The following is a 27,874-nucleotide window of genomic DNA, read 5'->3' on the forward strand; positions in this document are numbered from 1 at the left end:
TTATTTAATTCAAGACATTGAAAATTATAGGACTTCGTAAAAAAATCTTTGTTTAAGATCTGCTCGCAAAGTGCGTTTCACTTTAGACGGGATTGTAATAAATGAATACAGAGTTGGCATACTAAATATCGTATATATTGGATGCTACGTTCTTAGCAGTGGGCATTTGCGAAAGTTTATTTTAATAGAAATTGAATAAGTTGAAACTAAATTAAAATAAAGCAAAAAAAAAAAACCAACTAAAGAAGTTTTGAAAGTTACTAACAATAAAACCGTAGCCCTATTCACTCGCAAGTAATTCACGTATTGATGTCTACAACCAATTCCTGCTTTTCACAAGCTGTTTGCATTGGCAACACTATCAATAGATTGTAGGCAAAAAGTCAAACGTAAGAAGAAAAATCAATAAAAATTTTCGCTCTTGTAGAATCGGAGGAATTTATGCGAAATATTTGCTAGGAATTTCCTAAAAAAACTTCAATTCATGTTAAAGAGAAATCCAGAAGAAATTAAGTATTATAAAAATTGCTGCCAAAAAAGTAAAAATAATTAAAAGTTGATACGCTTTTAAAGTACACAACGCCCATCTTGTGAAGGCAACTAGCAAAAAAAAAAAAAAAACAAAGTGAAAATCATTGCATTGAAGTCGTTATCAAAAAATACTAAAAAAGGGGCGAATTTATACTTGTTGTAAATTTTTCATTGTTGTAAAAGCAAATGAAATGCAAACTGAGTAATATAATCAATAAAAGTAAAGACTAAATACCACAAATTCCTATAGATTTGGAAAGAAAACAGAAAAGGTTTGACCTCGTTAGAAAAAAGTTAAACTTTCTTGAGGAAACAAATGTTTTCAATAGAATTTTTATCAAATATCTGTTCGTATCGCAAGGATAGGAGCTACAAAAGATAAAAAAAAAAGATAAATTCTTCTATGTGTTAATTAACATAATTTCTTTTCTTGGTGACCTATTTGCTATGTTGGTTAATGTTGTGTAGTTTACTAAATATATTAAAAAAAAAAAGTATCTTTGTCATTTTAATATAAGCAGCGACGTTAACGTTTGTTAACGTTGACTGCCACATTTGACATGAAATAGTAACAACAAACACAACAATATGTACGAAAAGTGGAATAAGCAAAAACAATAATTCATTTTTTTTTGAAGTGAAATGCCGGTTTTCTTTATTATATCTTAACAGAAAAGTGTATTAAAAACGAAAAAAAAAAAAAAAAAAATTTTAATTAAAATGTTTGTTATGCTTTATTTTGCACTAGCATTAAATATTTGATATTTTAATTTTGATAGTGGACACATGGACATGTATATATTTCAGCCACGTTTATGTGTTTAATTAAATGGGAGAGTTCTGATAAAACGCAGAGTTGAACTTAAAGAGTGAAGAGTAACGGAAATACTTTAAGTGAGCAATATCAGTAAATATGAATTTTTTTAAATGCGGTATTAAACAAATGAATGACTTTAAGATAAATGGGTTTTAAAAACTGTAAATCTAGAAAAATGAAGAATAATAATTGCAAATGTTCGAAAATTAATAACTTGTAATACATGTCGATTTATAGAACACCCTCCAGGGCTAATGCGCATTGAATTTATATTTTGATGAAAACTCGTGAATCTCCGCCGATGATTTTTGATGAATCTCTGCCCTTTTAATAAAACTTTCTGCTTTAATCAAATCGCATACAAATTTTGGAATTGTGTTCGTACATATATACATATAAATAACTGCATATGTGCTGGCGTTAAAACTATTTGTCGTTCACTTGATTCAATTAAAGAAGAGACGCGTTCACTTTATTCTTAAGAAAAAAAAGCAAGAAAATACTTATTTTATTACCGTAGCAGTCGATCTTATGTCGTATAATTGCGTTTGCACTAAGTGATAAGGAATTGCGAGATTTATTTAATTTTTTGTTTGTCTGCATATCCACTACAAAGAAATGTTAATGTATTCATATTAATATACTAATGTTATTACTCTACTTGAGGATTGAGAGAATCTTTTTGTAATATTAAACAATTTAAAATTTAAATTGTACAAATGCAATTTATTATTTAATCTTTTGAATGCTTAACACTTTCTACTTTGGGCCATTTCACTATATTAAAACAAAGCGGAAAACATATACAGTTAAAATAGGTTTTCATAACGAGTGATGCGAAAATTTCGCCGCATTTGTTGTAATAGATATCTTAAGATATTCGTAACTTTGATATGCCGATCCTATGGGGCTTTTGAAACATGGCGGTTGATTGATATTTAAGGAGCAATATGGAGAGCTCAAAGTTAGGTTTCGTTTTAGCATAGAGCTGTTTAGCAAGAACAGCTGATAATAAAAGCTAATATTAAATTTTTCATACGTGTTTAAATTCTTGTTTTTATCAATCAGCTTGGTCAATAGAAATTGCGTTTCGAAAATGATTTGAACTTTTGAAAAAATAACCTCTTTTTACAATATCTCTGCGGTCGAATGTAAGTTCGTTCGATGCGATTGCGATGCGTTACGTGAAACTGCGAAAAAAATTCATGTAGTTTATAACGAATATGCTTTATCAAAATTGACAGTACGCAAGTAACTAACTAACTTTGACAAAACGAAGAATAAATAATTTTTAAATCCGGTTGCAGAGACTGAATATAAAATGAATCTTAATGAATACCATATGAATTAATGTTGAAAAATATAATGGATTGAAATTCCATACATGAGCTTTGCAAACTGGCGTGCAGATCTTGCGGTAGAAATGAAAAATAAAGCACGCGTCATTACCCGCATCAAACGAGCTACGCCATGTATTTATCTATCTGCCGTCAAGAACTAAAGCGGTTGTAGCGCGCAATTGAAATAAAGCGCCCAGAAATGATTGCTCCTCAAAATTTGAGAGAGCTGGACTTGGAAGTCTAGATTCATTTACCTCATTTACTTCACTCTCTTCTCAAACTCCTTCAAAAATGTTGACAGTGAAGCCTTAAAAAATGAAGAGATTATTCGTTTAGTTTTTCGCCCAGATATTCCAGGAGTTCTATGCTGATAGCACGGTCGGTTTATCAGAAATATTTCAAAAGTTTACCTATGAAACTGGCAGTTTAACGACATTTATTTAAATTATAAGAAGAATATATTTTAATTTGGTGAAAAACCGCCACAAAGTTTTGTCCTTGTCTAATACAACATGTAAACTTACCTACAGAATAAACATTAAACTTTATTCTTTATGCAGATTAATAAATTTAACTAAGCAACTTCTTCTAAGGTGTGAAATATCGCGTGAGTGCGTTGGTGTTTGTTTTAAAATAATCAAAACGAGCAAGTTGTTATTAAATTGATAGAAAAAGTTCAAATATTTTTTTCGTGTAAGAGCACACTTCATTAAGTCTGCAGCAGTAAAAATTTTAAATTTAAACTCTCCTTTCTGTATAGGGGAGAGTTTAAGTAATAAGAAGAAGACAGTAAAAAAGCAAAGCAAAAGATTTTTTCACTTTTGCCAGTTTTTTAAAAAACTTCAAAAATTAACAAATTAACAACAATGGCACCTGTGCGGGGGGATGGCATGCGTGGTTTAGCGGTATTCATATCGGACATAAGAAATTGTAAGTATTACATCATAAATTTCTTTTGCATTGTGAAGAAAAACTTACGATAAAATCCTTCATTTATTGTACTTGTTGTAGCCGGTCATCACACTAATCGTTTGAACTTTTCTCATCTCTTTATTTCTACTAAACTTTTTTGCTTAATTAGCATTAAATTTTTTTTTTTTACACTTCATCCTAACTGTGCACGATATTGTGCCATTTGGCATTTTTAATAATGATAAGTAAAAACAATATAGTAGGGCATTACCCACCATTAAGTACTTTACAGCACACTATAGCTATCCATTAGTCGACTTTTCGTAATGAAACGTTATAGGGGAAGTGATCGAAAAGTGATTTTGAGAAGCTTTCATCGTTGGGCCAAGACACGTTAGTTAACCGAATTTCATCAAAATATCTTAAAAATTGCTTCCTTCAATATAAAAAAAAGACAGACAGACGGACAGATAAATTTAGATCGATGCATAACGCGATTCTGAATCGATCGACCTATTGCTTCCGGATGTTGCACACATCCGCACAAAATTGGTGTACCCTTGTACCGCAAGCGGTGTAGGATAAAAAGAGCTTTTTCTTTTCAAAACTACTTTCTTAATTCCACGCCAAGCCTAACACTCAATGTATATTTCAATAAAAACTGTTGAAAAATCTAAATGAAAATCTCTAATATCTTTTAAAGTGTGTCATTACGTTCTTCTTTGTTTTAGAAATTAAGCCTTTACCGCACGAGCATGAAATTCAAATGTCGATGACCCTTCACTTTCGTTTTCTTATGCATAAAGAGAAAACTCAGTTCGCGCAATCTGAGTCGACAATGAATTTAATTCTGCCTGACCACAATTTTCCTTAACATCATCAAGACTATTCTTTGTTAACGCTGCAAGGTTATGGAACTCGTCACTACTCCATGTCAAAATGATATGATTGTTAGCCTGAGTAGGTTTAAAGTAGCTATAAAGGTCTTTTATAATTTATAAATCACATCGGTATCCTGGTTTAGTACTTTATGCCATGCGATATAGTTATGTTACTTATATTGATATCTTATGTTGTTCACAACTCTGCCGAAAGAGACTGTATAGTCATATTGGCATATCAATTCTCAATGATGGTAATGATACGATTGAATTGTTATTATTAATTATTAGTGTTAATTAATAAATTAAATTAAACTCAAATTTATTTATATTTCTGAAAAATAGGTAAAAAATAAGAGAATAGTCTCTCCTCCTGCAGGAGCTATGTAGATTCAATTGAGTCTATTCAAAAGCATTTCCTTCTCCTTGGTCTTAGGAATTTGGGCCGGAAAGCGCTGTCTCTTTGCCACTTTATGAAATTAGATTGCTTTTGCTTAAGAAACGTGGATTTATTCTTGACGTTTCCTTTTTAGTTCAATCAATGAATGGTACTTTTGGCTCGCCGATATTGCTTGGTGAAATAAACCCCAATGCTCGGAATCGCTTTTTTTGTAAATATAATTACGAACTTATCAACCCGTCCAGTGTCCTTTGTAAAAATATAAATGACATCTATATTAAATCAAGTCTTCCTAATACGCTCTCTTTGTCTATGTCGTATCTAAATTGAATTTCAATCTTACTACCTTCATATAGTTCGAAAATTGGACCGAATTTACTTCCTATTATCGGTTGCCCCAGTTTTACATCTTAGCAAAAACTTAGGGGCTCACTTTCACCTTGAATCTGTCCTAGGTGTTTACATCCTTTTATTTTTCTCCTGCTCCCTGTTTTATTTCTGCTTGACTTTAGTTTTTTTTTTAATTTTTCTTTAATCATATTTACGAAGCATTACACGACGTGATCCAAATATAGCAAACGTTCTAACTTTCCTAAAAATTTTACTATCTCTCTTTTTTCGTCAAAAGAAACTAGAAATTGGTCTTTCTATCCATACAAGGGCTTGCTTTTCCTAACCTAGGATAACCTCTAAATATGTTATAGTCTAAAAAACAGATCTATGTAATTCAAATTCCCTACTATTAATTAATCGATAGATATAATAAAAGATATAAAAAAGATGAAATTTGTACCACCCTTGGTACAAATAGCAATAGAGGCGTCAAGCCTCGGTGTAAATTTTGTAATGTGAAGTTTATTTACTTCTTAATTCAACTTTCTGCCTATTGGTGCGTATAAGTTATTATTACTATTAGTATTATTATAAATTTAGCCAGAGAATAAATTCTAAGACTAAAGTCCTAAAGTACTAGCATCTAAGGCTTTCGGCTTTATTAAAAACTCTCCCGCCCTTGAGGTTTGAACCCACGACCATTGAGTTGCAAGTCGAGATTCTTGTTCACACGGCCACTCAGGCGGATTGCGTTTAAGTTATTTTGTCCTAAGGTCCATAATTCGCTTGCCCAATCATTTCGCCTTTTAAAAGGTCTCTTGTGATTTAACGTATCTATCCGACTTCTTTTGATACGCGGCACCAACTGAATGGTGATTTTTAGGACAGAATTGATTTTATTGTCAATTCTTCGGAGACCTATTTACAAAGTATTCACAATACAACTCTTTCATCGTCTTCCAGTCTTGTTTGTTCGAATATTACCATTCGACTCTCTTGGGTCAAAGAACTTTCCCTTCAGCATACATTTTGCTTATATAACCTTTCACAAGCAAATGTAGCAACCAACCAAATTCCATTGTGGCATTTTAATGCCAATCCCTTTTTGTACGAATTGCTATAACATTATGTAAAATTCTGCTCTTGTCCTTAAACATTACTTCGATTATTCAGGTCTAAAGAAAAGATATAACTTCCACATGTAAAGCTTATTATCTTTCTATGACTACTTGCAGTGCGGATAATCAAATTTCCAAATTGTGGAAAGAATGTTGTTTCAGCCATTGCTGAGCCATTTATAAGAACATTGCTCGTGACTTTTCCTGGTGTTTAAATAGAGACTGTTATAATTATTATTGTTTACAGCAAAGAAATAAATTCCAGGACTGAAGTAGTATGAGCACTGGCAACTAAGGCTATCAACTCTAGTTTTGAAGAAAATGTTTAGTCTAGTTGATGGCTTAAAATATTCTGATCTGCCATTTGCTTGTGCTCTGGTAGATGCTTCAGAACAGATTCTTCTCAATCAAATACTTAAACTTTCACAACTGTAGCCAGAGCTATCCTTCAAGCTGCGAACATTTCCCATAAAGACAACCTCAAAATCGTCATTGCTACTGATAGCTTGTCAGTATTAAAAGCTATACGGAATCCTTCGTCTTCGAGATAGAGCACCATCAACAAATTAAGGAATATCATTACAATACCCGGCGAAAAAATCAAAATGCTTCGGGTACCAAGTCATATCGATTTATTGGGAAGTGAGAAGGTTGATCGAACAGCGAAGTATGCGTCTTCTGCTTCTTTAATTGCAGATGATGTCATGGAAAAGTTGAATCTTCAAAGACACAATGGAAGAAAGGTTAAAGAGAAAATTACAGAAGAAGATCTACATTACCATTATCGGCACTACCCTTCTATTAACCCTCAATTAATTCCACCTTCATATCCAACAAATGTTGAGAAAATCAAGATCCAAACATATTCGAGAATTCGGCGCCTTGTCTATGCAATTGCAACTCACCAATGGATCTTAAAGACGTCATTCTCCCCAATATGCGATTGTGGACTAATTCTCACTATAGAGCACATTCTCTGTGACCTGCTTTAACTTTTCCTTGGCTAGAATTATTGCATTTGGAGGAACTAATGCTATGGACATTCTGCAATCAGCTACAGAGCAGAATATCAATACAATATATTACTTTATTAAAACTACTGGGCTCAATATCTAATGTACTTTTATACATTAGAGCCGATAGCCTGCTAGCGTCCTATGTCTTTTTTCTTTTAGTCTAAGAACTTATTTCATTAGTCTAAAATTTGAATAATAATAATTGTTGTTTAGTTGTAGTTAAGCTACGTTCCCCAGGTACTTTCAAAATGTCAATGGGATTCGAAGCTCCGAAAACGAGTCTTTGAATTTTGGGGAAGCTCTTCAACTTTCACAAATCATAATGCTTTTTTACTCGTAGAGTGACTTAAGACGATTTTTTGGAAACGTAATGATCTTGATTTTTCGACCTTGTTGAAAGGGGTTAAGGTTCACATGCGAGTGGTGCGGAGGATAGCATTGTCGATCTTTTTCGTCAATTTTCGCAAGTTTGTGCGGATGTATGTAACGCGCAGAATCGCTTAAAGTGGACCCATCTTCTATTATAAGCCAGTATGTCCGTCTGATGTTTGTCCATGCAATTTTGTTTTCAAGCTACACGTTGCAATTTTTGAGATATTTTGATGAAATTTGGTACAATGACGAGAGGGCGAATGCTATTGAAAATGGTTTGGAGCAGTCCACTTTCTCGACCACTCCCCACTTCCAAACAAAGCCATATTCCCAAGAATCGTTATATGGAAAAAATTGCAATTTTCAAAATTTCTTGACAATAGTTGCAGTAGTCATAGTACATTGGCATTCTAAATTGGTAAAAAAATTTTGGACCGGTTGGGGCAATATTTTAAACTAAAAGTGAAGTTCATACGGCAAAAAGATCTAATTTTCAACGCTTCCTGATGAATAGCGTAAGTTAAGATGAAAAACTTAACTGTACCAATTTTAGATCGTCCACATTTATTTTTGGATCCTACCCTGTTTAAACGTTTGCACGGAAATGTTCGTTTTTTAGGGCATAAATAAAAATTGATGCATAACAGTAGATTGATGTAAAAATTAATTCTAGAGAATTTTAAATACGTAGCGCAATTCTTGGACCCCTTAGGTACAAACCATTCTTATGAAATGCAAGTCTCTATTCGCAAAGAGATCTAATATTGAATGTACAGTTCCATAATAATAAGTTGATATAGAAAGAGGATATTATCGTTCTGTTCTATGGTAAAAATAAGGTTTGACAAGTTGGCGCAGGGTATTTAACAGTCTGGTTACCCCGACTATAACGTTTTCACTTGTTTAAATATATTTTTGAAGATTGATTTCTGCCATTGCAATTGATGATACCGCAACAGTGGAATTTAAGGAAGCTTGGATAGTTTTTATGACCGACGAACTATCTGCGATGATTATTGCTTTTTCTTTGGTTTTTGGGGCAAGGTTCAGTTTATGTCCAAATTTGGAATCCCACTGTTCTTTCTTTGATGCTTTCTACATGGCACCGCTAAGTTTGTAAAATATGTTGCGGATGCATATAACAGCCAGGAGACTTGCGATGGATCCACATATGTGTCTTTCCGTCCGCCCTGTGTTCTAGTATTCATCTCACAGCTCGCACTTCCTTTGCGACCACTTCGCAAATAATGCTCTATTTTGAAAATTCATTACTTGAACAACTGTATTAAACGAAGTGGATTAGGGTATTTAATTGTAGATGGTCGCCTACTATAGTGTTTTTACTACTTGTCTTTTAGCCTATTCCCAACTTTGTTTCCAGTTCTGAAAAGCTAATGGAACTTTGCTTTGCAGGATCTTATCTAATGAGGCTGAAAAACTCAGTCTTGAAGCAACTTTGCAATGCTTTTCTGGGCGGGGAATATAGAGCATATTGTCAGGAGTTTTCAGGCGTATATCTTGCATGGCTTACTAATTTATTCATTCAAATCGATTCAATCGATTTGCGGTTTAGTTGACTATATCTTTATATATTTTACGAATTTTGCCTTTTCGTCTGGTTTTGAATAATCTTTCGAAGGGCATATATTGTGTAATTCAATACTTGAGTGTACTTGCTTTTACACGAAGATTATCGAAATAATATGAGTGACCATTTTAGCGCCAAACAATGACTTGTGAATACGCGTACATAGCTTTTTATACGTGTGAGAAATGAATACCTACTACTGCTTGCGTATCTGATGCTCTAATTATAAATGTAACGTAATAGAAGTCTCCTCCCCATTCTCCCCCTCTTACCACCAAATTTCATAAAGCATATTAATTCAATTATAGTACTACAGATATTCATAAAGTCACACATTTGACTTCCTTAGATACTTGCTTTATTTTCTTCTTCTGCTTTTCTTTCTAATATATATTTTTAAAAAGATAGAAAACTTTCTTAAATATACCGTTGAAAAGTGGGATTTAAAAATGTAAATCCCTTCGTCATTTTCGTACGAGTAGTCGTGTAGATCGTGGTGGACTACCAAGTCTGTATTTGCGGGTTCAAATTTGAAGTTTACTGTAATTATATTGAATACTTACCAATTTGGCGCACACCTGTTACGATGTGGGCGCTTTTCTGATCCCTTCCCTCTTTCACTTCTCTCACGTCAATCCGACGAGTAGGGTAAGTAATTGGTCTAATCATCACTTTGTTTTTAAAAGTCTTTCTAGATGTCCGGATATCATGTCCTTTTCATTCCTTACTTTATATGATAGCAGATCTTAAACTTTAAAGCTTAAACACAAACACATAATAGAATCAAGAATACACCTGCAATAGTCAGACAGACAAAGAAGTTCATAACCGTTATCATTGATAGCTTATAAACTGGAAAAAAGTTTGTCATAAATATTTAGCAGAAAAAGTTTTAGAAGGATGTGTCTCACGGTCTCTTACAAAGCACATTCGATATTGAATAGAAATTTTTCATTTCCGTTTTTCTCTTGCCTTGACCTTAACAAACGCTTTTTCACCTTTTTTTTTTTTTGTTTTTTAAGTCAAGACAATCTAAGTTAAACGCTTAGTCTTAAAATCTTTTCATTATAATTTCACTTATTATTCAGATTATTGCTATTTTTTTATTATCATTTTCTTTTGCAGGTAAAAGCAAAGAGGCCGAAGTTAAACGTATCAATAAAGAATTGGCCAATATACGTAGTAAATTCAAAGGCGACAAAACATTGGACGGATATCAAAAAAAGAAATATGTTTGTAAATTATTGTTCATATTTTTGCTGGGGCATGATATTGATTTTGGACACATGGAGGCGGTTAATTTATTATCATCGAATAAGTATTCAGAAAAACAAATTGTAAGTGATTTTCGTTGTCTGCCAATTTACTTAATGTGCTTTTCTTTTTTTTTTTTATTAATAAATAATTATTTATGCTTCGCAGGGCTATCTATTCATTTCAGTTTTGGTTAATACTAATAGCGATTTGATACGTTTGATTATACAATCGATTAAAAATGATTTGCAATCACGAAATCCGGTCCATGTGAATTTAGCTTTGCAGTGCATTGCTAATATCGGCAGTCGTGATATGGCTGAATCATTTTCCAATGAAATTCCAAAGCTATTGGTGTCAGGGTGAGTATTTATTTATCATAATAATGCTTATAAAGTAGAAGAAAATTGACTTTTTTTTTTTTTTTCGTTTTTTTTGCAGAGACACCATGGATGTAGTGAAGCAATCAGCGGCACTTTGCCTTTTGCGTTTGTTCCGTTCCAGCCCTGAAATTATACCAGGCGGAGAGTGGACTTCTCGTATTATTCATTTGCTCAATGATCAGCATATGGGTGTGGTAACCGCTGCCACATCGCTGATAGATGCTTTGGTTAAACGTAATCCTGAAGAATATAAAGGTTGCGTTAATTTGGCCGTTTCTCGTTTATCGCGTATTGTAACCGCCAGTTATACGGATTTGCAAGATTATACATATTATTTTGTACCGGCACCGTGGTTGTCTGTGAAACTATTGCGTTTATTACAAAATTATAATCCTGTAACTGAAGAGCCCGGTGTGAGGGCACGTCTAAACGAAACGTTGGAAACGATATTGAATAAGGCGCAAGAGCCTCCGAAAAGTAAAAAAGTTCAACATTCAAATGCCAAAAATGCGGTACTCTTTGAGGCTATCAATCTCATTATACACAGCGATAGTGAACCGACTCTTTTGGTGCGTGCTTGCAATCAGTTGGGTCAATTTTTAAGTAATCGCGAAACAAATTTACGTTACTTGGCTTTGGAATCTATGTGCCATTTGGCTACTTCGGAATTTTCCCATGAAGAAGTTAAGAAACATCAAGAAGTGGTTATCCTATCGATGAAGGTTAAGAGAGATCGCAAACCCAATTATAAAATTATTACTAATTTTTATCATTTTCTATAGATGGAAAAGGATGTTTCGGTACGTCAGATGGCAGTTGACTTGTTGTATGCTATGTGTGATCGCAGTAATGCCGAAGAAATTGTTCAGGAGATGTTAAATTACCTAGAAACGGCAGATTACTCTATACGTGAGGAAATGGTCCTAAAAGTGGCGATCTTAGCAGAAAAATACGCAACTGATTTCACTTGGTTTGTACTTCATTATTCACTACATAATACAGTTTTTAGTGATTTGCACAACAGCTTAAGCGGATTGCTACAATAGGCTTATGGGTTAGCAGGTTTATATAGTTCTTTGGTCAGGATCGTTTCCGGGAACCATTTTAAAAGATAGCTTCCATGTTAAAGAGGATTACGTGCTCGTTAAATACGGTTGAAGAATATAGCATTTTATCTTCTTACTCGACTGGGTCGAAGGAAATTCTCCTCCCTTCTCCCTTTTTATCGCCTTTATATATGCGGGAAAAGTTATAGAGTTAGAACTGACAATCTATCCAATTGTACTTTTAAAACATATTTCAAAAGACTCCAAATATTTTTTACAACTACAATATTTTTTACTACTACAAACGAAGACTTGGGGCCCTGATGTTCTCATTTAAGTAGTAATTGTACAGTACCTTTCTTGTGGTTGCAGAATATATGAGATTTGTGTCGTGTGATGTATGCAGCACCCAGATAAGCCTTCTATTATACCGGTCTATTCAGAATAACATTCGTTCCAAGCTTGCCTATCCGTCTTGCTTTCCTAAGTTAAATCTATAGGTCACAATTTTTGAGATATTTTGATGAAATTTGCTGCACTGACAAGTTGTGGCCTAAGAACAAACACTATTGAAATTGGGTCAGATCGACCTACTTTTTCGACCGATTTCCACATAGCGCCTTATTTTAAAATGTCGTTATATGGACAACTGTGTTAATTCAAGTGATGGAGGCTATTTAATGGTGAGCCGTGTCCTACTATAAAGATTTTACTTGTTTTTGATCTGTAAACAACACAGATTCGCTCCCAGGCTTATATAAGTTTATTGTTTTGTTTTTCTTACCTACCACCGAAGGACGGGGAGTGTATTGATTTTGTGAAAACGTTTGCGATTTCCAGAAGGAAGCCTAAGAGACCCCATGAGGCATATATCTAACCCTAATCATCATTAAATTCAATCATGTCTGTCTTTCTGCCTGTCGGTAATAGAAATTCTCATTGTCGCAAAAACTCGGCAATAGGCTTCAAATTTGGTACCAAGGTTGAAAGTGCCTGCACGTAGTTTGGTACTGAAACTACAATATAAACTCAGACCATCTCTGTCTTCGCACGTTATCCATAAGCCACAATAGATACAACGCCAAAAATTTTTATAAGTGTAATTGTATGTTTGGGTGACCTGGCAGCACCTGCAAAAGTAAACTGTGCACGTAGCATTCACGAAAGAAGCTTCAATGACCATATAAGGTCTACATATTATTGATCCGTAAGAACGGCGATGGGTATAAAAGACTCGGCGCGGGCGAATATGATTTAGCTTAGCTTTTACTACACTATTTATTATGTTTTTTACTTATTAGCATTTATGTCGTTTATACAATGTTTATGTGGCAGTAACGTTTCCCTTTTAATAGGTACGTTGACGTTATACTCAATCTTATTCGTATCGCTGGCGATTACGTGTCTGAAGAAGTCTGGTATCGCGTCATACAAATTGTTATAAATCGCGAAGAAGTTCAGGGTTATGCTGCGAAGACTGTTTTCGAAGCCCTCCAAGCACCTGCTTGTCATGAGAATATGGTTAAGGTGGGCGGTTACATACTAGGAGAATTTGGTAATCTCATTGCCGGCGATTCACGTTCAGCTCCTTTGGTACAATTTAAACTGTTACATTCAAAATATCATCTATGCTCACCTATGACAAGAGCTCTGCTCCTGTCTACGTATATTAAGTTTATAAATCTATTCCCTGAAATACGCACCAATATACAGGAAGTATTCCGTCAAGATAGTAATTTACGTTCAGCTGATGCCGAGCTTCAGCAAAGAGCCAGCGAATATTTACAACTGAGTATTGTAGCTAGCACGGATGTATTAGCTACAGTTTTGGAAGAAATGCCTTCATTCCCAGAACGTGAAAGCTCCATACTGGCGGTGCTAAAGAAGAAAAAACCAGGACGAGTGCCTGAAAATGAGATACGTGAATCAAAGAGTCCGGCCCCAAATACAATACAGAATAATGCACTTACTAATCACAAGTAAATATTTATTTATATCTATTTATTCTATTCTATCCTTTTAATGTTTATTTTATTTATTTTAGAGTCAACAGCAACGCCAATACCGATTTATTGGGTTTAAGTACACCACCGTCTAATAATGTGCTAAACAATAGCACCAATAGCGGTACCTTGATTGACGTTTTAGGCGATATATATGGTAGTACCAATAATAATACAGCCGTTTATAATTCCAAAAAGTTCCTGTTCAAGAACAATGGCGTTTTATTCGAAAATGAAATGTTACAAATCGGTGTTAAGAGTGAGTTCCGGCAGAATTTAGGACGTTTGGGCTTATTTTATGGCAATAAAACGCAAATTCCTTTGACGGTAAGTGGTCGTCAAATCTAATTGAAATTAGATAGAGCATATGAGAAAATTTGAAAAAAACTTTGAATGCCACTCGAAACGACCGTACCAAGCTTCGACATTTAAAATAGTTTGCAATCATTTTTGAGCTATACCTTTAGACTGTCTCCCATACAATTATCGTTTTGATTTGATCAAAGCCATTGGTAAATAATGAGTGAAAACACTTTGAAACAGAATTTTTAAATCAATTATTTAACAAAACAAGTAAAAAAAACAATAGCGAGACAGATACCACCACTAAATAGGCTACGCCACTATACAGTTCTTTATATAATGAGTTTTTAAGGTTTTTAAGTATGATCAGAAAAGCGATTCCATTCGCATCATTTTCAATAAAGTTCCTCCTTGGGCTAAAACACGTCAGTGTACCGAATTTTACCAAAACATCTCAAACTTTGGGACTTTGAATACAATAAAACAAGTGAACAGGACAGACGGACGGGCGGAGAAATGATTCTGAATTGATTGATACAATAGAAAGTAAATCTAGCTGAAATTCTTCTGATTGTTGCATACATGCGCACAAGCTTAGTATACCCTTGTACCACAAATTGTGATAAGGTATAATACACATAAACGATAATTAAACATAAATTTTGAAATGATGTCGACAATGTCGCTTATTGCACCCAATGTGTATAACATAAGTGCATAAGTAAAGTCCAAATTCAAAAAGAATATATCAACAACCTAAGTATTTTAAAAACTCTTCATCCGTGCCAGCTGTAGTAAGATAAGTTGTAATCTATTATTTCTATGAAAACTTGATTTTGTAGAATTTCGTGCCGGCTTTGCAATGGGAATCAGATAATGCTCTAAAGTTGAACGTTCAAATGAAACCGGTTGAGCCAACATTAGAGGCTGGCGCACAAATACAACAGCTTTTGACGGCTGAATGTATAGAAGACTACGCGGATGCACCGACAATTGAAGTAAATTTCCGTTACAACGGTGCCCAGCAGAAGTTTAATATTAAGCTACCGTTAACTATAAATAAATTTTTTGAGCCAACGGAAATGAATGCAGATTCGTTCTTTGCCAGATGGAAAAATCTAAGTGGGTCAGTAAAGGATAAACATTAAAATAAAAAAAAATAAATAAATAGATAAAAATGAAAGAACACAACATGCTCTTACTCATATATGTATCTATAACCTTTTTTTTTTTTTTTGTTTAACATATCAGCGATCAACAAAGGGCTCAGAAAGTGTTCAAAGCTCAACAGCCTTTAGATTTACCCGGTGCACGTAATAAGCTAACGGGCTTTGGTATGCAATTATTAGATAATGTAGATCCTAATCCAGATAATATGGTATGTGCCGGCATTATACACACTCAAACGCAACAAGTAGGCTGTCTATTACGATTAGAACCCAACAAGCAAGCACAGGTTAGTGATATTAAATAAAACGTTATCGATTTTTGGAAAAATCGCTTACGTTTCTCATTTCATTTATTGTGTTTGCTTAGATGTTCCGTTTAACAATAAGGGCCAGCAAGGAGAGTGTTACACGAGAGATATGTGAATTACTTACAGACCAATTTTAAGTGCATAAAGAAATTATTAAATTTATATAAAAAATAAAAGGATGTATTCAATAAACTTAAAACAAAAAAAGTTAAAAAAATTGCAACGACATTTTTGTGTATGGTGGAGAAAAACTATAATAAAAAATAAAATATAGTTAAATATAATTCAAGTTAAATATTAAAATTTACAAAAATGGAAATCGAAAATATAAATAAATTAAAACTAAATTTTTAAATTTGTTTTAATTTTAAAAAAAAAAAAAAAAAAACAAAAAAAAAAAAAAAACTTTAAAAATTGAGGGTGTAATAGACAAAGAAGACATACATGTCTACACTGACAGCACAATCCTCTTTAGTTACAAAGCAAACAAAAAAAAAAAAACAAAAAAAAACAACCAAATTAATTAAAAAAACTTTTTTCTTCTACTCAAACATGATGATGCTCTTTAACAACAACACCCAAACTACAATGTGAACTTTGTAACTTATTATTAAACTATAAGAATACATATAACTCACTCTATCTATAGTTATCTAAAAGATACTTACATATACGGCTCGAATTGTAAAATTTAAAAAAAAAAAAAAAAAAAAAAAAAGGAAAAATCGCTTATCATAAAAATTTATTCATCCCAAGTTCATCAAGTATATCATGTGTAAAAACGAAAACGATGACAATCTTTTTTCTTTTTTTTTCTTCTTTTTTTAATGGAATTCTATAACAATTACCTTCACATTTATTTTTAATTCCAGCATCGGATGATGAACATATATACACAAGTTCTATATACACATGTATACATATTTAATTGATATGAGATTTTTGTTCGGTTTAGTGATGGTCGATCTGTCTGTCTGTCTGTCTGTCAGTAACAAAAATACATTTGAAGCATTTCTTTCTTTATTTCGACTAGAGGGTATATTGGTTTCGCCATTTCGTATGGCATATCTTATAAAGTAATATATATTCTAGGTAGGAATAACGTTTCGACCCCTTTCCTGCCAAATCTGCTTGCTTTTCTCACGACAATTTGTCTGCTATTAAAATCTTAATGGCTCACAAAATTGCCATAGATTTCTTAAACCTACGTTATGTAGTTCTAAATAGTGCTAACAGGTCAACTTTGCATAGGACACAAGCAATCTTGAAAAAGGCCAAAATTTCAAAACATTGTCAATATTTCATTTAAATAAATATCAAGTTCAACTTGTTACGCTTGTTACGCAGTTTAAAAAAATTTTTATGTTTAGAATGGTTTTCTTAGTTATCATATCTTTACTACGATTCATTTCGCATTACGAAATCTAGACGAACGCATTAACTAGTTAATTTGGTTAATGCCTTTAACACGATGTGTGCGTTTATTTTGAAATTAGGTTTTAATGAAGTGATTTGACAAAATGACAAAAATACTTTCTAAAGTACATTAATATGTTATATACATATTCAGAACGATAAAATCTTATAAGGAAATCCGACAAGGACGGATGGATGGATGAAGGTATACACTCGTCCGGCAAAGTTAAATGTTTAAAGACGCCATCAGGTGTAGCTATTCTTGAATAATGTCAAAATCTCTCTCGACATATTGCGCTTTAAAGTCTTTAAAGTCGCCACATATACCCTCAATTGATAATGACATGCCCGATTTGTGTAATTTACACTCGAACTACTTTACAACCTGCCGAATAAAGTGAGAAATGTTACTCGTGGCATTTCACTTCCACTGGAACGAGAAAGTGACGCCTACAATATCGGGACATTGAAAAAAGCGTGTCAAGATTAAAATATTAGCCTACTCAAGTAACGTTTTAAGATTTAATGCATTTATTAGTATATGTGAATGCATAGCGATAAAATGATTCCTATTGACCAGTAGATGCATCCGTAAATTAAAAAAACTTGATCGTTCTTGTCTCTGCGTTTCAAATGTTGAATACTTTTTTTTGTTCCAACTTTTTTCCACCTGTGCATACATGCTTTAGAATAATCAAAAGAAAAAAAAAAACAGAAAAATTATATTCGTCTACGGTCACATCTTTAATAATCGCAGCCTTTACCTCAAAAAATCCTCGAGAAAACTATAGAAACGAAGTTTTGATACTTTTTCATATCGCCATGGCCGTGTTTAGATTTTTTCCATTTTTACAAAGCTCTCATCGACACAACATACATGAACACTTTTACACTCTTACATCTGTTGTAGACTATGATTAACCAGCGAAAATACCGTTTTTTTTTTCTTTTTAAAGACAGAGGCATTCTCAATTCATACCGTACATCAGGCTTGTCCTTTAGCCTATTTTCTATACCAATCTTTCCAAGAACTTCCAATCTTTGGCACATCTGGCAAAAGTGAAGGCGATATCTTACTACAGATCGAGACACCATTGCACAGACATATATACCTAAAACGATTTTGTGATTTCGTATAAATACTTTATAGGGTGTATGAAGCTTCTTTATGGATACTACAGACGTTTTCACGTTTCAATGAAGGGTAGGGGGTATAAAAAATCAAAACATACTACTGTGTCAAAAAAGTAAGAACAATATTCAAATTAAATTGCGCGGGTCACTTTCTGGCCAAGGTATTATCGACGGTAAGCGTCTAATGTACTAAAAATGGTAACTTAATCACTTTAATTTCCGTCGTGAAAGAGAAGAAATAGTAAGGTTTTCTAGAATCTCTATGTAGAAAAGTCTTAGCGACTTATAGATAGTAATTTTATATATGTAATTGTTTTAAATTTTAACTTGAATGAATTTAATTTTGATGATATTTTGATGATGGCAGATGGTAAACCAAAAGATTTCTGCTCGTGCAGAAAAACGATACATTGAGAGATATGCATTTTTTCTTTTTTCGTCATTTTAGCTTGAGATAAAGAAAATGTTATTTAATTAAAACATATACATAAATAAATAAAAGAATGTTAAAAATTAAATCCACCTTATTTAACAAAACAAAAAAAAAAAAAGAATATCTTTTTTTTTTATTAAAAGTAAAAAACACCTCAAAACTCCTACATAGACAAATACATTATTAAAAAAAAAAAAAAGCAAAAAAAAAACTATGTTGGCAAAGAAAATTATTTGTTGTTAAGCGAAAAGATACATATTAATCTAAAATAAATTTATAAAACAATTAATATAATATTGTTGTATAAAATTTAAAGAAAAAAAAAAAAAAAAACAATTTTTAAAGCTCTGCATGTTTTTGAGTGGTCTTAGAAAACAGTCTACTATGATCTTTTTTTTTTTTTTCTGTTGCTATTTTATTTTATTTTATATATATGAACTTTATAAATTATTTTTTTATTGCCATTATTATCAAAAACACATTAATAAATAATTTTATATTAAAAAACTTTTCCTAGACTACATTTTTTCCTTTCTATTGCGTTGACGACTAAAGAAGAGATACATAATTGTAACTATATATATATAAATATACAATATAATAATAAATAAATATATACAAAATATGAAAACAAAATTAATGAATAATTTTTATTATTAAAACGAAAATAATATTAAATGCTATTGATAATATTAATATAAATTGATGAAAATTGAAATTAAATAGTCGAGCAATTATATACCCTACACCGCTACGCCTAGTACAGTTAGTCACTCGTTTTATTTTATTTATTGTCATGCAAAGTCACACTTTCCATGACAGCCCGCTTCTTGGACAATGCCCAAAACATCATATGCCGTTATCCAAAATAAACAAACTTAATTTACTTCCCGAAAATTTTATTATTTTCCGATTTCCGTCACAAAGAACTAAAAATTAGATTTTCTCTGCACATAAGAGCTTGTTTTCCATGATAATCTCTATATATGTTAGAGTTAATAAAATGTAGGCCTATGTGATCCAAATTCCCTATCGTTTAATTTTTTCGGTAATAAAAGTTTTGTGAAGAGCTTTACTATTCACGTGCATTCTTATAGAGGGCGGAGAGTCTAAGCAATAGACTCAAGTGTCTCAAATTCAATTCTTATGTCAAATTATTATTATTTTCACAATTACGGCTTTTTACCATACTGTGATAATATAAGAAAAGACTTGAGCAATGGAAAATAACATTCGATTGTTTTCATATCTGGAAAATTGAAAATAAAAACTCACTTCGATTTTATATGCAAGCGAATGAATGCTAAATGTTCAATTTCAAGACTCCTCCTCGATTTGCATATCATTCTTTAATGCGCATGTTCACATGTGTTTAGTTCGTTTCACCCGTTTCACCCAGGCTATCACTTACATAACTTCGAAGATGAGCGGTTTCTTTCATTGATTCAGTCCATGATTCGTAAAGAAATTATTAAATAGGTTATGCAGTTCCTCGAGATGCATTCCTGTCTCACATTTGGGCACTTCCCGTGTCCAAGACACGGAATTGCTTTTTGAATGCGAGCATGTAACGCTCCGAAACTGAAAAGAGTTAATTGTAACATAGTGACTAACGGTAAAATAATATTTTTATTTTTTTTTATTTTAGCGTTAGCTGTTAAATTTAAGCAAAATGCAATTAATAATTTCATTTCAAAGATCAAAGGAGCCTCAAAGGCTTAAGACGCTGTGTATGAGGTTAAGATCTATGTCTCAATTCACGTCCTTAGTTCTTGACAATTTTTTACAAGTTTTGTATTTTATTTCCTTTTTATTGAGTTGCAAGTGCTGCAAGTGTAAGTGATGCCTTTGAAGACGTGTTCTATGAGCATTTGCGATAAATTTTAGTTTTCTTTACAAACTTTCCTATTCTTGGGACCTTTATCGGGTGTACATAACTAAATCCATAACGGAACTAGCATACCTCCTCTTGTCCTTTCGTCAGATGATTTTTAATCCCTACACCACTTGTGATACAGGGTGTTGTATAGCTTGTTCGGACATGGGTAACACCTACAAGAGCTTACATTGGACGCACTTTTTATTATACCGATCGATTTAGAATCATTTTCTGAACTGTTCTAAGCTTGTCTGTCCGTCTGACGTCTGTCCACGTATTTTTGTGTTCAGACGTCAGATTGCAATTGGAAAAATGTTTTAATGAAATTTGGTACACTGACGTGCTTTCTTTTTGGCCAAGTACGAGCGCGATCGAAAATAATTGCAATCGGATCGATTTTCGACTAATCCTCATATAACGATTTATAAGTATTTTTTAGAATTTCGCGACAAAAATCGCTTAATAATGTTTCGACACAATTGGCGTAAAAATTTTAGATCGGATGTGGCAATATTTTTAATATACTCGCTATGTGAAATTTCGTGAGGAAACTGAAACTTCTTATGATAAAAACGCACTAAATTTCGACACTAAAATTAACTTTACCGAATTTGGATCACTAAGATCTTTTGGATTCCCACCCTTACAAGGGTTCGAATGAAAAATAAAACTTTATATGCCAAAAAGATCTATTTTGTAATATTGTATGATGAAAATTTGCCATGGGTCTATATAGAAACTCTTATGAAAGCAAACCCTTCTATGGCGACAACTCCTGATTTGTGGTTTGTTATAACGGCGACAACTGGAAAATAATAAAATCTTTGACAAATAAATCAATATAATTTAAAAAATAATGTATAGCTTTTGGTGTATTATTAATGATGCGGTATAGCGTATCTAATGATTGGCTTTGCCCCACTACGGCATTCTTGCCAATTTTATGTAATTTCGCAGACAGTTAAATGCTCTCTACTTTTATTCAGCCCTACTTATTTGTTCCATTGATGGCTTATTACATTTGTCATTCCATTTGTAACAAGCATAGATAAATCAAAAATGTTTCGATCAATCCTTCTACGACTGCCAACATTTTTCATTTCTCTGCAGAAAAATGGGCTGACTTGACCTTAAACCGCTATGAAACTTGTCGGCGATATCGATCCCCTGCATGAAATATAAATGGGATGGGATAGTAAATATCCTAGCTAATCAACATATCGACACACATTGATAGTTTATAGAGAGATATCGTTTCTAAATTTATGTCGATGCTTTTATTTTTTACTTTTTCTTTTTCGTTTTGTGAATTTCTTTACTTTGATAGATTTTACAGGCTTTTTAACGACAATTGGCGGGTAGATGAACAAACTGTCTAAACACTCAAAGGACCTATTAACAGGAGCGATTTATCGAAACCTTGGATCTAGATATTTATCAACATTATAAAAAACCTTAGGGCGATAAAGGCAACTCTTCTCTAAAATACTTTTAAAATAAGCAAAGGGATGTAACTTGCAAACTATAGCCAACGTAGATTTAAACTTGATATACGATTCGATATAACCGTAATTAGCAATGAACACTTTAGCACCCTTTAATGAAAGGCTTGGCATAACTTTTTTGCGGGCTTATTTTAAAGTAAAGTCGAACATACGGCAAATGTATTGAAGGAAGACTTTCTCGATTCTAACTGTAAAGAATAGCGAAAGGCAGTTATTGCTAAATCAACCAAATCGAAATTTACGTAAAGGATTTGTTTATTTCTGCTTAGTACCATATATTTCGCTACTATTTGTAACCGCAACCTTGCACTTTCAAGAATTGTTACCTACGAAGAATATTTTCAATGATATAAATTAAATGGTTTCCTTTATTAGTGATTTCATTTACATATCATTTTAATACGAGTATATCGAAAAAATATTCTCTATTAATATAAAAAAGTCTATGAAGTTTTCTAGTCTCAACTTAATTACATTTTATTATTGACCCTGATTGTTTTCGTAAACGTCTGAACATAAGCATAAGAAAAACAGAAAATAATATCCTACTTTTAACTACGATTTTTATAGTTTTTTTAAATTGAGCCGTGCATTTATATTGACCGAGGCTAATTCTGTTATCAGATATTTAAAAGAGTAGGGAATTTCTATTTGACCGAGTTCATCACTTTTACCACATAAACGACAAATTTCTGGTGCGGATTCGAAACGTCCCGTATTACGTGTTAGCATCCTATTCTGAGTCGAAAGTATATTACCGCACTTATGACAAGCTAGCACTTGCGTTTTATCAGAGTTATGGAAAAGGCGATCTTGCAGCAAAAATGCAGCACCATGTGCTAGTAGAGCGTCTCGCTCCATTTCACCAAACCGTACACCACCACCACGTTGACGACCCTTAATAGGTTGCTGCGTTAATGGATCTACTGGGCCAGTAGAACGTACCTGCCACTTATCAAATACCATATGACGTAAGCGCTGATAATGCACAACACCACAAAATATTTCCGCAGTTAATTCGCGGCCATCTACACCGGAATAAAGACGCTCATTGCCGTAGTAATCGTAACCGCCAGCTTCCAGTAGTTTACCGAAATAGTCTATTGCTGTATGTTTTTCCGAAAAACGAAAAGGTGTCGCATCATGGACCATACCATGAATGGCTGCGCTCTTACCAGCCATTGTTTCAATCATCATAGCAATCGTCATACGAGATGGAAAGCCATGAGGATTAAACACAAGATCGGGTATAAGTCCGGTTTCGGTAAATGGCAAATCTTCAGCGGGATATTTCTGCGAACAAATACCCTTTTGACCGGCACGCGAGGCAAATTTATCACCGATATTAGGCCGCCTAGGTAAACGCAAAGTAATGCATACCATTCGCGGGCTTTTAACATTGAAACTACCACAATAACGAACACTATCCACGTAAGTTTCTTCTTTTTCTTCAAAATTAACAACTTTATAGATGGATTGCTCAGTGTCATAGTAACTAAAATAAAAAATACTGTAAACTCTTGGGTTCATGTTAAGAGCAATTTAAGTACCAATAAAGTGGGCCATCATACTCAAGTCTGCTGCCCGGATGAGGTAAGCCGTCATTATCTAAACGTTCGCGAAGCTCTGGCATGTGCGGGTTACGAGCAAAATAGCAAGTTCCACTCAATTCAAAAAATTTTGATTTATAGATGCTACCGTGAGCGAAACCACGTTCATAGGCAGACTTATTTATAATCATGGCATCCTCCATATCATAGCCGGTATAAGAAATAACCGCCACAATTGCATTAGTGCCCATGGCAAAATCGTCTAAGCCCACATTGTCGTAATGTACAGGGCGAAATAAAGGTGCAGCCGGAGTCTGCAGACGATACATTTTGGTGCCAGCTTGCTTAGGCCAATTCAAGCACGGTGTACCCATCGTCTGCTTAGCCATTTGACACTGATACATGTTACTATTAAATATACGGAATGTAAAGCATTTACAAAAACGAGCGAATACAGGAAAATAGTTACCGTGGCGATTGGTTGTAGTCTGGTAGAGGTATAAGGTTAGCTAAATTACTAAGAAAATCTACTTTCGATAGCTCAAGATGTGTAGTGAAATTTGGATAGGCTTCGGCGGGATCGATAGCTATCTCCATGTATACCTGCTCGAACGAACCAATATACTCAATTTGATTAAAAGTCAAATTTCGCACAGGGCGCATGAGGCGAGCGGGTCCCACGAACAAAAACAAGCCGGGGAATTGTCCCTTTTCTTTGTATGGTACGTATGCGATTTCCAACATTTCGGGCAATTTCCCGGCGATTTTTAAGGCTCTCAAATTATCAACAATTTTCACACCATCTGCCTGACGTATGTAACCTAAATGTTTACCTTCTAAAAGTACCACGAACATTTTGGCGTTTGGATCATATAAATTGGAATCTACCGGGATCATGCCCATGCTAATTAGAGCTTTCGGTATGACCTTGAAGATGAAATTCAATATAATTTATCAGCTAATATGGAAAGAAAATTTTTTACTTTCTTACTTTTACTTGTTTTCTATCGGGTACCCCCGACACACGACATTTCACTGTCAAATGATTTAAAAGACCACAAGGTGTGCCGTCTGGAGTATGAACAGGACATACAAAACCCCATGCATCCGGTAACAATTGACGTGCTTCAGTTGTTCTCATTGTGGTGAAAAACGAACCGCGATGCACGGCCCGAAAATGTGACATATACCGCATACGATTGATGTTCTCCGCCATAACCACCAAACCGCTACTCTGGGTCAATCCTAAACCACTACGTGATGGTGCATTACCGGTAGCCAAAAACGATTCCATGGCTCGCGAAATTCCTGCACTACTACGTAGAGAAGCAACCATTAGTTTTTCATCCAATAACGTACCCGGCGTCTCTAATTTCTTAAGTATAGTCTTTGTCGCATACGATAACCACAAGTCGATGCGATCCGCTAAGAATTTTTGATACAAATGACCTGGGAAAGAAACGTACAAAACCAATTAATTTCTCTTTGTTTTTTAAAACTATCACATACCCGGTGTTAGCACATCCTGCATCATCACTGAATCAACGTTTTCAATTTTCGCATTTCCCCGCACGCATTCATAAAGTTTTTGCACCATAAACACGAGTAAGTTAAATTTGTCTGCGTATTTCTGCAAATGAATCAATACGCGCTGCGATAGTATGAAATCAGCAATTTCAGTCTCTGTTGCCCACGTTGGTAATTCCGGGAATCTCGAGCGAAATACCTTACCCAAGTACTCTTTACAATCCTTGATATTATGCAAACCTTCTTCGTGTATATCTCTGAGCATTTCACGAATGCAACACAGATAGTATTGATCTTGTTCGTAACCACGTACCAAACGCACGTAAATCTCGTGGTCGGTATAATTGACCAGGCATTTCATGATCAAGCATACGGGCACGTAGGCCATAAATTTCAAATTGGAAATCATCAATTTGCATGTACCATTAGTGAGGTGATGCAAAACATTATTGTATGATGTCTCATCATCACGTACTGAACGTATCAACACGCCTATTTCTGAAAAATGAGCACCGCGATCTTTCCAAGACGAACGTTCAATAGCTATTGGGTAATTGCGGCGTGTCATTTGCAACATTCTTATGATTTTCTCGTGACCTTTTATTATAAAAATGCCACCCCATTCAGAATCGTGTTCCCCGCGCTTTATCATTTCTGCTGGTTTTAACGGTCCCAGATTGCAAATTTTAGATTTAAGCATTACGGGAATTTCACCGAGGTCTATATCAATAGGTTCTTTCGTCGTACCGTTGACCTTCCAGCTTAACTTTATGAAACACGTACCGCCATACGTCTGTTGCAATTGTCTTGTCTCAGCAGGGTAAATATTGCGATCCTTTACGTCGAAAACAGTTGACGGAACCTCTGGCTTGCTAATTCTAATATCTTGAACATTTAACTCAACTCTTTCTCCCACTGACGTTTCAAAGTGTTGTGGTTGCATATGTTTTACCACATTTTGCAGACCATAACTAAGCATTTCATTAAAAGAATTTATATGAGGAGCTCCCAAAGCTTCTAGGTGCTAAGTAATATATGAACGAAATAAGCTGGATAATTCGTAAGAAAAAATGTTATTTTCTTCACCTCATTTAGTTCTTCGGGTATTTTTTTAAATTCCGGTCTTGAATTTGTTAATTCTGGATGATCTTTCATTTCGATTTTTTAAGTAATATTTCTTTTAAAAATTAAGTTAAGGGTAAGTAAATAAAAACGTGCGCCTTCAAAAATTGTACGAAATATTGTATAACCCCTTCTTCTTCCTCAAAGTCATTCAGCGAGTTAACAATAGTTAATTCGCCGTAATAATAGCACTAATTTAATCACAACGTCGTTTTCGCAGTGGTGCTATAAAAGCGGAACAAATTGGGGACTTTTGCCAACGGCTTTGCAAATAGCAGAAAATTTAGCTATTGTTTTGTTTAATTTGTTAATAAAAAAAAAATTATGGCGGTCTACTTTTAGGCTAACTTGTAAAATTAAATGCGTTTAGTTCGCGTATTTTCCAAAACACTAAACACTAATGTCATTTTGCTTTGATTATCGTTTCATTCAATCTTTCGTAAACAAATATTAAAATAATAATTATTAACTTGTTTATTTTATTAAGAGTTAATTTCCCGACGGCATTTAACAGAGCTGGGTCTTTGTTCAGTCTGTTAAATTGGGCATTTAACATAGCTGAATGGCGTTACCATTTAAGTTGTTAGTTGGGTATTTAACCATTTAACAGAGCTGCCATTTTGTTGACTATTGTTTATGAGAAACTCTTTGCTTTGCCTTTTAACAGGGAATTTACCGAGGGCTTTGTTTAAAAATTATGGCGGCCTAATTTTAGGCTAATTTGTAAAATTGAAGAAATTAAGAAATTTTGTATGAAAACATAGATTTATTAATAAACAATAAAGAAACATTAGATACTAAGTATCCTAACGTTTTGACCATTTTCCCGACAGCTTGCGGGTGTAAAGCTAGGAAGGCTGATTTACTATTTATTAAGAAATTGTTTTGTTTTATATGTGCGTTGCTGATAAGCATACAGGTTGTGAATGAGGAGCCGCATTTTGAGATGGCGTTATATGAATGATGATGATAATGAATGAGTGTTGTGGTGTTGTGTACTTAATTAATTAATTAATTTCCGCCTGAGCGGCCGAGTAGGCAAGAGTCTCAACTAGTAACTCAATGGCCTTGGATTCAAATCTCAAGTGCGGTAGAGTTTTTATTAAAGCCGAAAGCCTTAGCTTTAGTGGCTAAATGAGAATTAATTAATACTTATTCTGTGGCTAAATGAGAATTAATTAATACTTAATGGTGGATCGTGTCCCACTCTTACGGTAGATGTACTTTTGATCAATGAAAGACTTTCAGTTCAGTCGAAAACTTAAACGAAAACTCAAGCTTCTTGTGCTTATAGTTTTGATTGATGACCTTTGGGTCGAGTTCGAAAAAGGATATAAGCTGTCCAATCTTATCACTTCCAAATTACTGCAGATAAGTTTTAATATTAGTGGGACTGTTTAAACTTGAATGCCAAGCACGCCGAGCACAAAAGCGTATCCGCAAATAATGGAAAACACCCTGGACATTAAGACACTCTTGAGTAGCTTATGCATATTTTATTCTTCATAAATTAGTTTAAGACAGTGGTGGATAT

The 27,874-nt window shown here is 33.8% G+C and overlaps 2 protein-coding genes across 3 annotated transcripts; one reads left to right on the plus strand and one right to left on the minus strand.

Annotated features, from left to right (window-relative positions):
* Window positions 1-607: 607 nt before the first annotated feature.
* LOC119633333 (AP-2 complex subunit alpha) lies at window positions 608-15,916 on the plus strand. Of its 2 annotated transcripts, none has more exons than XM_038026832.1 (11): window positions 608-803; window positions 3,249-3,618; window positions 10,434-10,645; window positions 10,731-10,924; window positions 11,004-11,667; window positions 11,728-11,915; window positions 13,347-13,970; window positions 14,036-14,321; window positions 15,140-15,423; window positions 15,549-15,753; window positions 15,834-15,916. In XM_038026832.1, exons 2-11 carry the CDS (start codon window positions 3,555-3,557, stop codon window positions 15,909-15,911), a joined length of 2,799 nt encoding a protein of 932 aa, XP_037882760.1. In that variant the 5' UTR covers window positions 608-803; window positions 3,249-3,554; the 3' UTR covers window positions 15,912-15,916. The 2 variants fall into 2 exon arrangements, with proteins under 2 accessions (XP_037882760.1, XP_037882761.1); XM_038026833.1 differs by having other exon boundaries at window positions 3,282-3,618.
* A 6,575-nt stretch (window positions 15,917-22,491) lies between these two features.
* LOC119633967 (DNA-directed RNA polymerase I subunit RPA2) lies at window positions 22,492-26,373 on the minus strand. Its single transcript, XM_038027824.1, has 6 exons — window positions 26,305-26,373; window positions 25,201-26,242; window positions 24,683-25,140; window positions 24,161-24,618; window positions 23,692-24,099; window positions 22,492-23,636 (listed from the first exon to the last, which is right to left on the minus strand). Exons 1-6 carry the CDS (start codon window positions 26,371-26,373, stop codon window positions 22,706-22,708), a joined length of 3,366 nt encoding a protein of 1,121 aa, XP_037883752.1. The 3' UTR covers window positions 22,492-22,705.
* Window positions 26,374-27,874: the final 1,501 nt, after the last annotated feature.

This window comes from Glossina fuscipes, unplaced genomic scaffold, assembly GCF_014805625.2.
Source record: "Glossina fuscipes isolate IAEA_lab_2018 unplaced genomic scaffold, Yale_Gfus_2 2, whole genome shotgun sequence".
Lineage (NCBI taxonomy): Eukaryota > Metazoa > Arthropoda > Insecta > Diptera > Glossinidae > Glossina > Glossina fuscipes.

Excerpts from the sequence above, each read along its gene's own strand:
- LOC119633333 (XM_038026832.1), top strand. The coding sequence starts at position 3,555 with ATGGCACCTGTGCGGGGGGATGGCATGCGTGGTTTAGCGGTATTCATA. Across the intron at positions 11,668-11,727 it reads TGGTTATCCTATCGATGAAG|ATGGAAAAGGATGTTTCGGT; the intron begins GTTAAGAGAGAT and ends CATTTTCTATAG. Across the intron at positions 11,916-13,346 it reads TACGCAACTGATTTCACTTG|GTACGTTGACGTTATACTCA; the intron begins GTTTGTACTTCA and ends CCCTTTTAATAG.
- LOC119633967 (XM_038027824.1), bottom strand. The coding sequence starts at position 26,373 with ATGAAAGATCATCCAGAATTAACAAATTCAAGACCGGAATTTAAAAAA. Across the intron at positions 26,243-26,304 it reads TACCCGAAGAACTAAATGAG|CACCTAGAAGCTTTGGGAGC; the intron begins GTGAAGAAAATA and ends TATATTACTTAG. Across the intron at positions 23,637-23,691 it reads TATGATGGCCCACTTTATTG|TTACTATGACACTGAGCAAT; the intron begins GTACTTAAATTG and ends TTTTTATTTTAG.